This window comes from Quercus robur, chromosome 9, assembly GCF_932294415.1.
Source record: "Quercus robur chromosome 9, dhQueRobu3.1, whole genome shotgun sequence".
In the NCBI taxonomy this organism is placed as follows: Eukaryota; Viridiplantae; Streptophyta; class Magnoliopsida; order Fagales; family Fagaceae; genus Quercus; species Quercus robur.
Window position 1 is genome coordinate 16,780,951 of NC_065542.1, and position 13,394 is coordinate 16,794,344.

Here is a 13,394-nt window from a genome sequence, read left to right on the forward strand (position 1 = left end):
GGTAATTATTTCATTCCTCTCTACCAAAATCTCAATTCTTTGCTTTGAATTTCAAGCTCGATTTTCTTTTTTCTCTAAGAAATTTTCGATTTTATGGATTCTAGGAAAAAGTTACTTCTTTTTCGTACATAAAATGCAAAAAAATAAAATAAAATAAAAATAATAGAAGAAGAAGAAGAAAGAATGAAAGAAGTAAAAGATGAAAATTTTAAACATAGTACCTATATTGCTCTAAATTGCTTTTACATGGGACAATCTTTTCCGTGGACTAATAATATTGTTATATAATGAATGATAATTATTTAGGAGAATTGCATTTGTTGGCAAATACATTTTTTGTTGGCAGATACTATGTAGTGATGATATATTATGCAGTACATTATGTAAATACATAATTTAGAGTAATATTGAAGACTTGTGGTTGACCATAGTAGACAAATGGTTGATATGTATGTGTGTGTGTACGTACGTTACTGTCTATATATATGAGCAAGATGAGTGGTAGAGATCATGAAATTTGACAACTAATTAATTTTGATTGTATCTATTGTCAAAATTTTAGATTAATTAGTATGAAAACCAAATTCATTCTTGGTTTTTTATTTATAACGATTATATTAGTTAGTTTACATAATATACATGTTTTAAATTATACAAGAAATATTTTAAAAAAATTGCATACCAAACACCAGAAAACATTCTCAAGCGCATTTTCAAGGTCGTTACCAAACACTGGAAAATAAGACAGTTTTCTAGAAAATGTTCTTTGGAAAATGAACAATTTTCCAGAAAACGTTAATGCTGAAACAAACAGAGCGTAAAGCCAAAAATCCATCCCCAAGTCATTGATGCCTTGTTTTTTTTAGTAAGAAATCACAAATTTGATTCTCAAAAAAAAGAAAGAAATCCCAAATCTTACTCTAAGTCTTAAGGAGCTCACGTTTAGGTTGCACTTGCATGGACGAAAGTTTCATCCAATCGAATCATTAAATCATATATATATGGGGGTTTCTCATTAAAATTTTCACTAAAATATAACATCATTATAGCTCCCAAAGAAAATAGAATAAGGTTATAGGGGATCTTTAAACAAGCTCTCAGTTTGCGCTTTTTTAAAGGAGAATGCTTGGCTTTTTACCTTTTAGTTCTGTAAAGAAGATTACAGCAATCTTCGATATGGGTTCACGACGATATAGCTTTATAGGGGCTATTCTTGTTGGAATTCTCATGTTTCACTTTCATGGCTTTGTTCACTCAGAAAAAGGTACACGTGTTTTAGTTTACATTTTGTTCTCCCTTTCGGACACCGTAAATAGAGACATACATTAATATTACTTCAGCTGACGTTCAAAATGTTGGAGTGAGTGTGTTTCAAACACTTAACCTTTGCTTTGTGTCCTACATTGGTTAGGAATAAATCTTGTTATGAGTTTATAAGGCTTTGCATAATTTAGATGGTAAGTTGGAACACAATGAGCTAGGTGTTGGTTTGGACTTGGATTTATTATATCATACTTAGGCCTCACCTTTTCCCTTACTCTCTTTTGGCCCAAATTTGATTTGATTTTGTTATGTCCGTTGGTGAGCAGCCTGGAACAGCTTGTTGGGCATCAAATCTGCACAGTAGCCGTTGGAGGTCTTGTCCTTTAGTTAGCCCACTTATCTTCCTTTTAGTTGGTCTTTTGGCCCAAATTTGATTTGATTTGATTTTGTTATGTCCGTTGGTGAGCAGCCTGGAACAGCCTGTTGGGCATCAAATCTGCACAATAGCCGTTGGAGGTCATGTCCTTTAGTCAGCCCACTTATCTTCCTTTTAGTTGGTCTTTTGGCCCAAATTTGATTTGATTTTGTTACTTTTGGGCACGCCTTGTTCAAGTCTGTGAAGTCTACGCAAACTCGCCATTTCCCGGTTTTCTTTTTCACCACCACTGTATTTGCCAGTCATTCGGGGTAAAAGATTTCTTTGATAGCCCCTGCCCTTTCCAACTTCATCACTTCATCCTTAACAGCGTTGGCATGCTCTTTCAACGGGCGCCGGGGTGGTTGCTTTTTAGAAATACAGGATGGGTTAACATTAAGGTAATGGCAAATGAGGTTCGGATCAACCCCCGGGGCATCGTAGGCGTCCTATGCAAATACGTCGACATTTCTTCTTAGAAACCCAATCAGCTCCTCTCTCTCTTAGATAGGCAGTTCCGAGCCAACTTGAAAGAATCTCTCCAGTTCGTTGTCAACAGTAACCCTTTCTAGACTTTCACATTTTATCTCCTCAGCTTGCTTATCAACGGGTACTGCCGAGGTGGTTGATTGCTATAAGTCATTTCCTACAAATGCCAAGGATTCTGCAACGGATAGGTGTGAGATGGCAGCCACCATGCATCGCCTAGCCATGGCTTGATTTCCCCCAATTTCCTCTACCTGGCCCCTTGATGGGTATTTTACCTTCTAGTGAAGCATAGAAGAGACGGCTCCTAGGACGTGGAGCCAAGGTCTGGCTACTATGGCCGTGTACGGTGAGTAGGCATCGACCACGATGAAATCCACCTCCACTACCTCTGATCCGATCTGTATGGGCAGTCTGATCTGCTCTTTTGGTATGATAGTCTTCCCTTCGAAACTTACGAGAGGGGAATCGTACGCCATTAGGTCCTCGTGCTTTAGGTTCAGCCCCTTGTACAGATCAGGGTATATCACTTCCACAGCACTGCTCGGGTCTACCAGCACTCTCTTCACGTCGAACCCTCCAATCCTAAGCTTAACTACCAAAGTATCGTCGTGAGGTTGGATGGTTCCGATCTTATCCTCGTCCGAGAATCCCAGTACAGGTGTGTTCCCCTTCTTAGACCTTTTGGATTCCTTCTCACTGTCCTCGGTGGAGAGCCGAGCCACAGATATTACCCTAGAGGGAAAAGAGCCGGTCCTCCCAGGCGCGGTGAGGATGACATGTATCGTACCCATGGGAGGTCTCAAAGATGTGTCTTTCCGAGACTCTTGGACGACCTGACCCATATGACCGCTAGAGGGATGTAAGAGGTGCCGCAATTTTCCTTCTCGGACTAACTGATCCAGGTTGTTCCATAGATTCCTGCAGTCCTCGGTGGTATGTCAGTGGTCTTAGTGGTATTGACAATACAGGCTTTGGTTGCACTTTGAGGAGTCTTCGGCCATTTTATTCGGCCATTTAAAGAAAGGCTCATTTTTAACTTTCTCCAGAACCTGTTGCACCGGCTCTCTGAATATGGCATTAACTGCTTACGTGTTGGTTAGTCCAGCTTGTCTCGCAAAATCTCTTCTTGGTTGGTTACTGTTGTATCATTCCGACCTGTAATCATTCCCTTTGTGAGGGATGATCTTCTCATTTCCTTTCCCTTGTAGCTGGTCCTCTTCCACTCTTTTGTATTTGTCAATTCTGTCCATAACTTGACGAACGCTGGTAACAGGTTTACCAATTAAGGACTTCCTTAAACAATGCTCAGTGGGGAGGCCACTCTTAAACGTGCTGATGGCGACGTCGTCGTGGTTACCATCCATATCGTTGTACATCTCCCAATATCTATCAGCATATGCCTCTAGAGTTTCCCCTTCGTGCATAGATAATGACAAAAACAAACTCAGAGGTCGAGGAACCCTGCTGTTCGTAATAAAACGAGAGCAAAAAGCTTGGGCGAGCTGCTTACATGAATCTATGGAGTTTGTCTTCAAGTTGTTGAACCATCTCATTGCTATAGGTCCCAGGCTAGACGGGAAAACTTTGCACATCAAAGCCTCATTCTGAGAATGGATAGCCATTCTCTGATTGAATTGACTCACATGCTCCACCGGGTCTGCTCGGCCATTGTAAATGGTAAACGTAGGTTGGTGAAAATGCCGGGGTAGTCTAGCCCTTTTTATCCTGTGCGTGAAGGGTGACCTAGAGATTTGATCCAGTACTTTGTTCATGGCATCATTACCCAGACCCTTACTAGACGGGCTCCTATGTCTCCGTTCATGACGCTGCTCTTCTTCATAGGAAAAAGTTTCACTTGGGGGAGTTCTTGATCTCCACCTGTAACTGATATCCTTTTCCTCATTAGAGGATAGGTCGGAGCTGGAAGGGGATCGCCTTTGCTGTGCACGACGCAACCTCTTTTTTAGGTCGTCAATCTCTCGCAGCATGGCCTGATAGTTGTTTCGCCTTTGGGATACGCGACTACCTACTTGGGAGTGGCTTTGGCTCGTCTGAGTAGTATGTACGCTTCCCTCTCAGTTCCTTCTATTGCCCAAATTTGGCTCAGGGTCAAGAGGACTATTTTGCCGCTGAGGTCCAATGGGTTCTGTCCGCCGAGGGTTGGCTTGGCGTGGATTATCTTGGTGTGGACCTGATCCAGTCATGTTTAACCATTGTACTCGTACTCCCTAACACTCGAATTCTTCCCACAGACGGCGTCAATTGTAAGGACAAAGTTTGGAGCCCAAGCCCGCTCCTTATGAAGTCTTGGTCCAAAAAGCCCAACACAATGAATTTTGTAGAGTATGGATCAAAGAATTAGGTTTAGATGAGTTGAGCGGTGGTTTGCATGGGATTAAGTAACACACAGACAAGAACCAAAACTATCACGATTAAAGAACTATTTGTCCGAGGAGACTTAGAATTTTGTTTATGAACGCAGATCATTATATTAGGGTTCTTTTACATGCTACAGTACTCTCTCTTTCTTTTTTCTCGCCCCCTTCTCATGGGGGCTTCTCTACCTTATATAGGCTATTCCTCATCATCTGGGCTTTACACTTGTTGATCATCTGAACCCCCATTTGAGCACTCATCCCATCAGACACCCCTTTTAGTCCTTTGTGAGCTGCGGCAGCCAGGGTAACACGGTTCAGGGGTCTTCTCCACATTAATGCGGCCAGAAAAGTAGCAGCAGTACATTTAATGTAGTGGTGGCAGTTTTTGCTTAGATATTTTGAGTTTTCTTCCTTGTCACGTGTTTGGGGGGTGTGCTTCATCGTTTGAACATACATTTGCTCTGGATTTTCATTGTCCAAGGAGGAAGTCCTCCTCAAACCTTCTTTTTTTGTCTCCCGTGATAAGGCTTATAACGTAAATCGTCTAAGTTTCATTGCCTCCTCAGACTAGCTAGCATCCTCGGACAGGCCCAAGGCCCAACTCGTTACTTTGGGCCATAGCCCCCACAAATATCTTTTAATTTTGCCCCATCTGAGCTAAAATTCTGGCTCCACCACTGTATGTTAATATGTTTTAAGTGTATAAAACATATTGAACTGGACCGCTGTAAGATTTATTATTCTATCAACAACTATCAAACGAATAATAAATCTCATGACTTCTCATTTACATAAACTCTCAATCCTGAGGGAATAGTGAACATAATCATAAAATGTGAGTTGTTTTAATATATCAAGAGTGAGATCTAGACAAACGGTCAAAACCTTAGTATGTTGGGCAACCACACGTAATGTTGAAGGAACACATATTCTCAAGATGGAATTCATAGTCTCTTTATAGAGATATAAAATATTTTTTTGAGATAAATTTAATTGGTTTGGTTATTCAGAGTGTTAAACCTAACCACTTTAGTAAAGAGTTACTAAAGTTCATATTTTATGAAATTAAATTTCATAAAAAAAAAAAAAAATATATATATATATATATATATAAATAATTTAAAGGATTAAATCGGGTACTCAAGGACCAAGAGGTAGTAATTTATAAAGTGACAGTTAAACATTATGATTTTGTATTACTATGAATATTTTAATGAAGGGGTTAAATGTTTAATAAAGTTTTGAAATATAATTTATTAATAAAGCCTAAAGTGCAATTATATTTATATAGTGGTATTAAATATAATTAATGATAACTTTGAGCTTGTCAAGAGTTAACAGATAAGTCCAAAGCTCATTGGAACTAGAGCTTTATATGTCTCTTTTGGTCCCACTCCAAGCCATACACTAAAGCCCAATTGGGCTGACCCAAAAGGCTAATATAATTAGATAATCAGTTATTTATTCATAAAAGTTATTAAATAAAGGAAACTATCTAAGTGCATAAATAAATGTGTGACTGAAAAGAAGAAAGAATCAGAGTTCTTCAATAAGGAGACACTTGGTTATTCTCTTGAAATATCACATATAGAACTGATTGAAAGACCACACATCTTAGGCACATTGTGGAATTGGAGTGAAGATTGAAAGGCATCTCAAGTCCAATCTTCATTTGTTTTGAATTTCATTGCATCAAGGTACGCTTTCTTATTCTTTGTTTCTAAAACTCAAATGCCACATGCTATCTTACATGAATGAAGTAGATCCGTTTATATTCCGCTGCATGTTTTTGTATGAGATACAAAACTATATTTTCCAAGCGTTTTTCCAACATAAAACGCGCTCAAGCATTGTACACGCCATCTTTGAAAGTGAATTGTTAAGTAGGAGATGTAGGAGACGTATCCGAAAGAATGTAAGAAATTTTCACTGTTGGTTATGTTTGAATTGTCGTAAGGAGATCCTCCTCTTTTAAGGATTGAGACCCTTGCATTTTGTGAGAGTGTTGCTGCTAGTGGACACCCAGAGGTCCCTATGCCAATGATTATGTAGTCATAATATACAGTTTCTGGGGCTGAAGTTGCTTCTTGGACAAATATATAGTTTGCAGTTGCATGTAGAAAGGAAAGAAGATATATGAGAACAATGTAAATGGCTCAATATGGTGATGAATAATGGTTAAATAATTAGTTTCACTCTTTTCTAATTACTTCTTTTGAGACAATCAGTAAGTGATTATAGTATCAAACCTGGTGATCGCAAATCTGAACTTTGTCTCGACTAAATAAGTTCCAATTTACTCTTTCCTGAGATTAAGTTTTGAAACAACTTATAAATATACCAAATAATAGCTTCATTAAACACAAATTTAGTCTACAAGACTAGAATATTATGTTCTCAAATTTCAAATTCTGTGTTGGAAAATATGGCTAAATAAACAAGTTTTGATTCAACAATACAAACCCTAAAAAATTAGCAATGACAAAAATAAATAGATAGAGTTAGAAAGATCTTACAAACTATAGAATCACGCAAAATGTGTTGCCTTTAAAGGTTGATTTGTGCCACCCGGAGTAGAACTCGGTATGAAAGGCTCTCTTGACCAAACAACCCCCCAAGATTAGACTATAGTGATTTCTTCAAGTTGATCACACACTCAAACAAGAAGAACTAGGAACAACCTTAATTTGCCTTTCCTTAAAACTAAAAAATGATGCTGAAATTTTTTATGTGGAGATGAGCAAAAAGTTTAGAGCTGAACAGAGAAGGGAGAGTGGCGGCAGCAAGGCTAAAACTGTACTGAAAAGAAAGTGAAAATAAGGTCTCTATATGCCAACTAAAAGGAAGATAAGTGGGCTGACTAAAGGACAAGACCTCCAACGGCTACTGTGCAGATTTGATGCCCAACGGGCTGTTCCGGGCTGCTCACCAACAAACATAACAAAATCAAATCAAATTTGGGCCAAAAGACCAACTAAAAGGAAGATAAGTGGGCTGACTAAAGGACATGACCTCCAACGGCTACTGTGCAGATTTGATGCCCAACGGGCTGTTCCAGGCTGCTCACCAACAAACAGACCCGTTCCTGATGCCTCGGATAGATTAGTTGGTGGATGCAACTGTAGGCCACCCTCGGATGAGTTTCCTGGATGCCTTCCAGGGTTATCATCAAATACCACTGGCCTTAGAAGATCAAGAAAAAACGGCATTCATGACACCCGTCGAAAACTACCACTATAAGGTGATGCCTTTCGGTTTAAAGAATGTAGGGTCTACCTACCAAAGGATGATGACCAGAATGTTCGAACCACAACTAGACAAGAGTATTGAAGTCTACATTGACGATATGGTAGTAAAAAGTAAAGTGGTATCCGAGCACGCGAGAGGTCTTGAGGTCATTTTTAACATCTTAAGAGAACACAAGCTGCACCTCAATGCCTCCAAGTGCACCTTTGGTGTTGGATCCAACAAGTTTTTGAGTTATATGGTAACTCATAGGGGAATAGAGGTGAGCTCGAACCAAATCAAAGCAATTCATAACCTACAAGCTCCTTGGAACCCAAAAGAAGTCCAGAAATTCACTGGAATGATCGCAACATTAAATCGGTTTATTTCTCGATCTGCAGACCGGTGTCGACCTTTCTACCTCTTGATGAACAAGTGGAAATGATTTGAATGGTCCGAGGATTGTACCCTAGCTTTATAGCAACTTAAAGAATACCTGTCACGGCCACCCATCATGTCTAGCCCTAAGGCCGACGAAGTTCTGTTCGCATACATAGCGGTGGCCCCCCACGCTGTAAGCTTGGTATTAATACAGGTTGATAATGGCATACAGCGACCAGTGTACTATGTAAGTAAATCGTTACATGAAACTGAGGTGCATTACTTACCACTGGAAAAGGCAATTCTTGCAGTAGTGCATGCCACACGAAAACTCCCCCACTACTTTCAGACGCACACAGTCATTGTCCTTACTCAACTTCCCCTCCGGTCGGTGCTTTGGAGCACCGATTACACAGGAAGAATTGCCATGTGGAATACGCTTCTAGGGGCTTTCGATATTAAGTACATGCCTCGGACCTCCGTTAAGGGCTAAGTCCTCGTTGACTTAATTGCCGAATTTGCTGAACCCCCAGTAGAAGTAGTAGCAGAGGAGGAAAACATGGATGGAAAATCGATTGGCACAATTTCTACACAAGGAGTCTCACAATGGAAAGTCTATGTTGATGGCGCAGCAAACCAGAGGGGATCTGGGGTAGGACTGGTTCTAATATCGCCCGAGAAGATTACCATTGAAAAGGCATTAAGACTTGGGTTCTCGGCTACAAACAATGAAGTTGAGTATGAGGCTTTGCTGCAGGGAATGGTTATGGTGCAAAAAATGGGCGGAAAGGCGATAGAAGTATTCTCGGATTCCAGACTGGTCGTAGGCCAGGTGAGGGGTGAGTTGGAGGCTAGGGATGTGAGAATGCAGGAATACCTTGGCCAAGTTAAACGGTTACAATCAGACTTTGAATTTTTCAACTTGACGCATGTCTCTAGAAGCGGGAATACACACGCAAATTCACTGGCCACTCTTGCCACATCCTCGGACCAAGATCTACCTCAAATTATCCTTGTTGAGGATTTGTGCAAGATAGATACAATAAAAAAGGATATAACTTGAATCCATCATGTCAGAGTGAGTCCAAGCTAGATGGATCCCATAGTGGGTTTTCTCAAAGATGATGTATGACCCGAAGAAAAATTGGAAGCCAAGAAGGTACGAAGGAAGGCTCCTCGGTTCTGGTTGTCAGAGGATCATAAGCTATACAAGCGCTCCTATTCTAGGCCATATTTATTATGCGTACACCTATAAGCATCAGAGATCTTACTCGAAGAACTGCATGAAGGAATTTGTGGGAGCCACACGGGAGAAAGATCGCTAGTACACAGAACCCTCACTCAAGGGTACTGGTGGCTGGGCATGCAGAAAGAGGCCCAAGAATATGTAAAGAAATGCGACCAATGCCAGAGATTTGCCCCAAATATCCACCAACCGGGAGGAACCCTCAACCCCGTTTCCAGTCCTTGGCCGTTCGCTCAATGGGGTCTGGATATTGTCGGACCTTTCCCGAGAGCAGCAGGGAACAAGCGATACTTAATGGTCGGCACAGATTACTTCACCAAATGGGTTGAAGTTGAGCCTTTAGCCAACATCAGGGACGTGGATGCAAAGAAATTCATCTGGAAAAACATCATTACATGCTTCGGAACTCCTCGTACCCTCATCTCAGATAATGGCCTTCAATTTGATAGTAAAATCTTCAGGAGCTGCGACTTTGGAATCACAAACCGATATTCCACTCCAACCTATCCTCAAGGAAACGAGCAAGCCGAGGCTGTAAATAAGGTCATAATCAACGGGCTAAGAAAGAGACTGGATGAGGCAAAGGGAAGATGGGTAGAAGAACTACCACACGTCCTATGGACCTATAAAACCACGCCACGACGATCAACGGGAGAAACTCCTTTTTCGATGACTTACGGGGCCGAGGCGGTGCTCCCCCTGGAAACCAGCTTCCCAACATTGAGATCCAGCACTTTTACCCCAAGTAATAACGACAAGTTGCTAGGGAGAAGTCTAGACTTAGCCAAGGAGAAAAGAGAAAAGGCAATGATCCAATTGGCCTATTACCATCAAAAGCTAAAGCAAGGGTATGATGCTAATGTAAAATTAAGGCCACTAGGACCAGGCAACCTCGTGATGAGAAAAATTTTGGGTAGCAACAGGAACCCATCTTGGGGAAAACTGGGACCTAACTGGGAAGACTCATATCGCATCACTTCAGTGGCCGGAATAGGTGCACATTATTTGGAAGACTTAGACGAGAAAACTGCACCTCGCCCATGGAATGTAAATAACCTAAGAAGGTATTATTATTAATGAAAGCAGCTCTGCCTGTATTATATCTCATGATCACTACGTGTTTGTTGGCTCATTTCTTTCTATACAAGTTTTAAACAGAACCTAAGTCCTGCATGGCTCCTCGGGCCACAGACTTAGGGGAAATCAACAACTTATAACATCTATCCAAGTTTTAAACAGAACCTAAGTCCTGCATGACTCCTCGGGCCACAGACTTAGGGGAAATTAACAACTTATGACATCTATCCAAGTTTTAAACATAACCTAAGTCCTACATGACTCCTCGGACCACAGATTTAGGGGAAATTAACAACTCATGGCATCTATACAAGTTTTAAACAGAACCTAAGTCCTGCATGGCTCCTCGGACCACAGACTTAGGGGAAATTAACAACTCATGACACCTATCCAAGTTTTAAACAGAACCTAAGTCCTACATGGCTCCTCGGACCACAGACTTAGGGGAAATTAACAACTTATGGCACATATCCAAGTTTTAAACAGAACCTAAGTCCTGCATGGCTCCTCGGACCACAGACTTGGGGGAAATTAACAACTTATGGCACCTATCCAAATTTTAAACAGAACCAAAGTCCTGCATGACTCCTCGGACCACAGACTTAGGGGAAATTAACAACTTATGACACCTATCCAAGTTTTAAACAGAACCTAAGTCCTGCATGGCTCCTCGGATCACAGACTTAGGGGAAATTAACAACTTATGGCACCTATCCAAGTTTTAAACAGAACCTAAGTCCTGCATGGCTCCTCGGACCACAGACTTAGGGAAATTAACAACTTATGGCATCTATCCAAGTTTTAAACAGAACCTAAATCCTACATGGCTCCTCGGACCACAGACTTAGGGGAAATTAACAACTTATGGCATCTATCCAAGTTTTAAATAGAATCTAAGTCTTGCATGGCTTCTCGGACCACAGACTTAGGGGAAATTAACAACTTATGGCATCTATCCAAGTTTTAAATAGAACCTAAGTCCTGCATGGCTCCTCGAACCACAGACTTAGGGGAAGTTAGCAACTTAAGACTTCTATGCAGTTTTGAAATATGTTCAGAATCTTGCATGGTAGCATTTATTGTTCAAAGTTTATTACACAGTTCTGTTTCTTCTCATTTGTTTATATTGGCAGAGTGTTGTTGCAAACATTGACTAAAAGAAACAGTCACATTGACTCGGAACAATATAATGAAATTCCATCAACATCAATCATAAAGATAAAAAATGAGAGAAAGAACATTTGTATTGATAACCAAGAATAATACAATGAGATGTCTTTGAAAAAGAACAAAATGCAATACAACTTCCGTAAAAAAAAAAAAAAATAATAATAATAATAAAAACCCTAGGAGCTAAGCCTCAGCAGGATGATCTTTTTTTTTGCTTTGGCTGAGGAGGTGGAACATCCTTGACTTTGGGACCTGCCCCATGATCCTTAGCCTCGGTGATTGTCTCCTTAGAAAGATCCTTGGCCTTGGAGGAGGGTTTCTTCCCCTTATCCTTGCCTTTACCTTTCTCTCCCTCCACATCCTCAACCTGGACGATGACCTGACCAGAGCCCCCGGTAATTTCAGCTAAGGGGATGGCATCAGGAATAACCGTAGGCTGCTCGAAAGTTTCAAGGGCATTGACGGGGATCTCCCGGATCTCTGGAGGGAAGAAGAAATTCTCGGGCAACCTCATAGCAGAATCTGCAGGGACCCCTGCAGCATTAAGAGCCTGAGCCCATGAAATACTGCAGTAATCCCTGCATACTTCTGGCAACTCTTCGGAAAGCCTTGCCTTCGTCTCCTCCGCTCCAAGCTGGTAAGCAGCCCTTTTCTCGGCCTCGGCTGCTTCCTTGGCTAGCTGGGCTTCTTCCTTGGCTTTCTACAACGCAACTTTGAGATCCAGCACGGCTTGCTTTTCAGTAGCAAGGTTGATCTCAGTCACGTACAGTTGCTAGCGTTGATCTTCAGCTTGTTTCTTGGCAGTCTTCAAGCCAACCTCAGCACTCCTATGGCCTATCTCTGCCTCCTTGAGCTTCTCAGATAGCTCATGATGCTCCTGCTTGAGGGCTCTTAAAGCCTTCTCCACCTCAGCACGAGAGAGGGCTTTGACGTCAGCCAACTTGCGGTTGTTGCGGCACCACTCCTCTGCCACAAAGACCTGCTGAGTAATCTGCCCAAGAGTGACAAGAAGGCATAAGTTAAAATATGATATGATCCAATGATATGGCCGATGAGAGGATGAATTGCCTTACCATTGCAAGATCCCTCTTCAGGGATAGGAAGAGTTCAGCCTGTGAAAATCGCCTGTAAGCCTCTATGTCCCTGGGAAGGAGCATGGGTTGCTCCAGGGCTTCAGTAATGTACCCTGCTCGGCCTTTGTTGTACTATCGGACTGAAGCGTTATAGGGAATTGCCGCTCCATCCACTTCAAGCTGGGGGCTCCAAGTGCGTGGAGGCATGCGCATTTCAGCCCGTTCCATTTCTTCTCGACTCTCCACAGATGGAGCCCTTTTATTCCGATGCTCCCGGGTCACCTTTTGTTGTTTGGCGCCTTGGCGAGGACCCACCTCACCTTCCTCGAGGGACTTAACCAGCCTTTTCTTCTTTAGGTCCGGATTAGCTTTCAAGCCGAGATCGACAGGGATTTGTGGAGGAGCAGGAGGAAGGACAGAAGGGGTCTGGGACTTGGCGGGCGCCTTCGAGGATTGCCCCTTACCTCGGCTAGCCATCAGCTCCCGCAAACTTTTTCCTTTGTTAGAAGCCATGTTGTCCACCTCTTCGTTGGAAGAATCGTCCGAACAGGTAATAACAAGAGGAGGGGCATTGATCACGGAGTTTCTATTCGGCTCACCCTCAGCGTCCGAGAGCTCGATCGGAGGAGCTTTTGGAATATCCTTCTCAAAGTAGAACTCGTCTATCTCCTCCTCTA

The 13,394-nt window shown here is 41.8% G+C and overlaps 1 protein-coding gene across 1 annotated transcript; it reads right to left on the bottom strand.

Moving 5' to 3' along the window:
• Nucleotides 1-3,312: 3,312 nt before the first annotated feature.
• On the bottom strand, nucleotides 3,313-4,155 carry LOC126700783 (uncharacterized). Its single transcript, XM_050398969.1, has one exon. It carries the CDS (start codon nucleotides 4,153-4,155, stop codon nucleotides 3,313-3,315), a length of 843 nt encoding a protein of 280 aa, XP_050254926.1.
• Between the last annotated feature and the right edge of the window lie 9,239 nt (nucleotides 4,156-13,394).

What these genes read in the sequence shown, in the direction of transcription:
- LOC126700783 (XM_050398969.1), bottom strand. Translation starts at nt 4,155, where the DNA reads ATGCTGCGAGAGATTGACGACCTAAAAAAGAGGTTGCGTCGTGCACAG.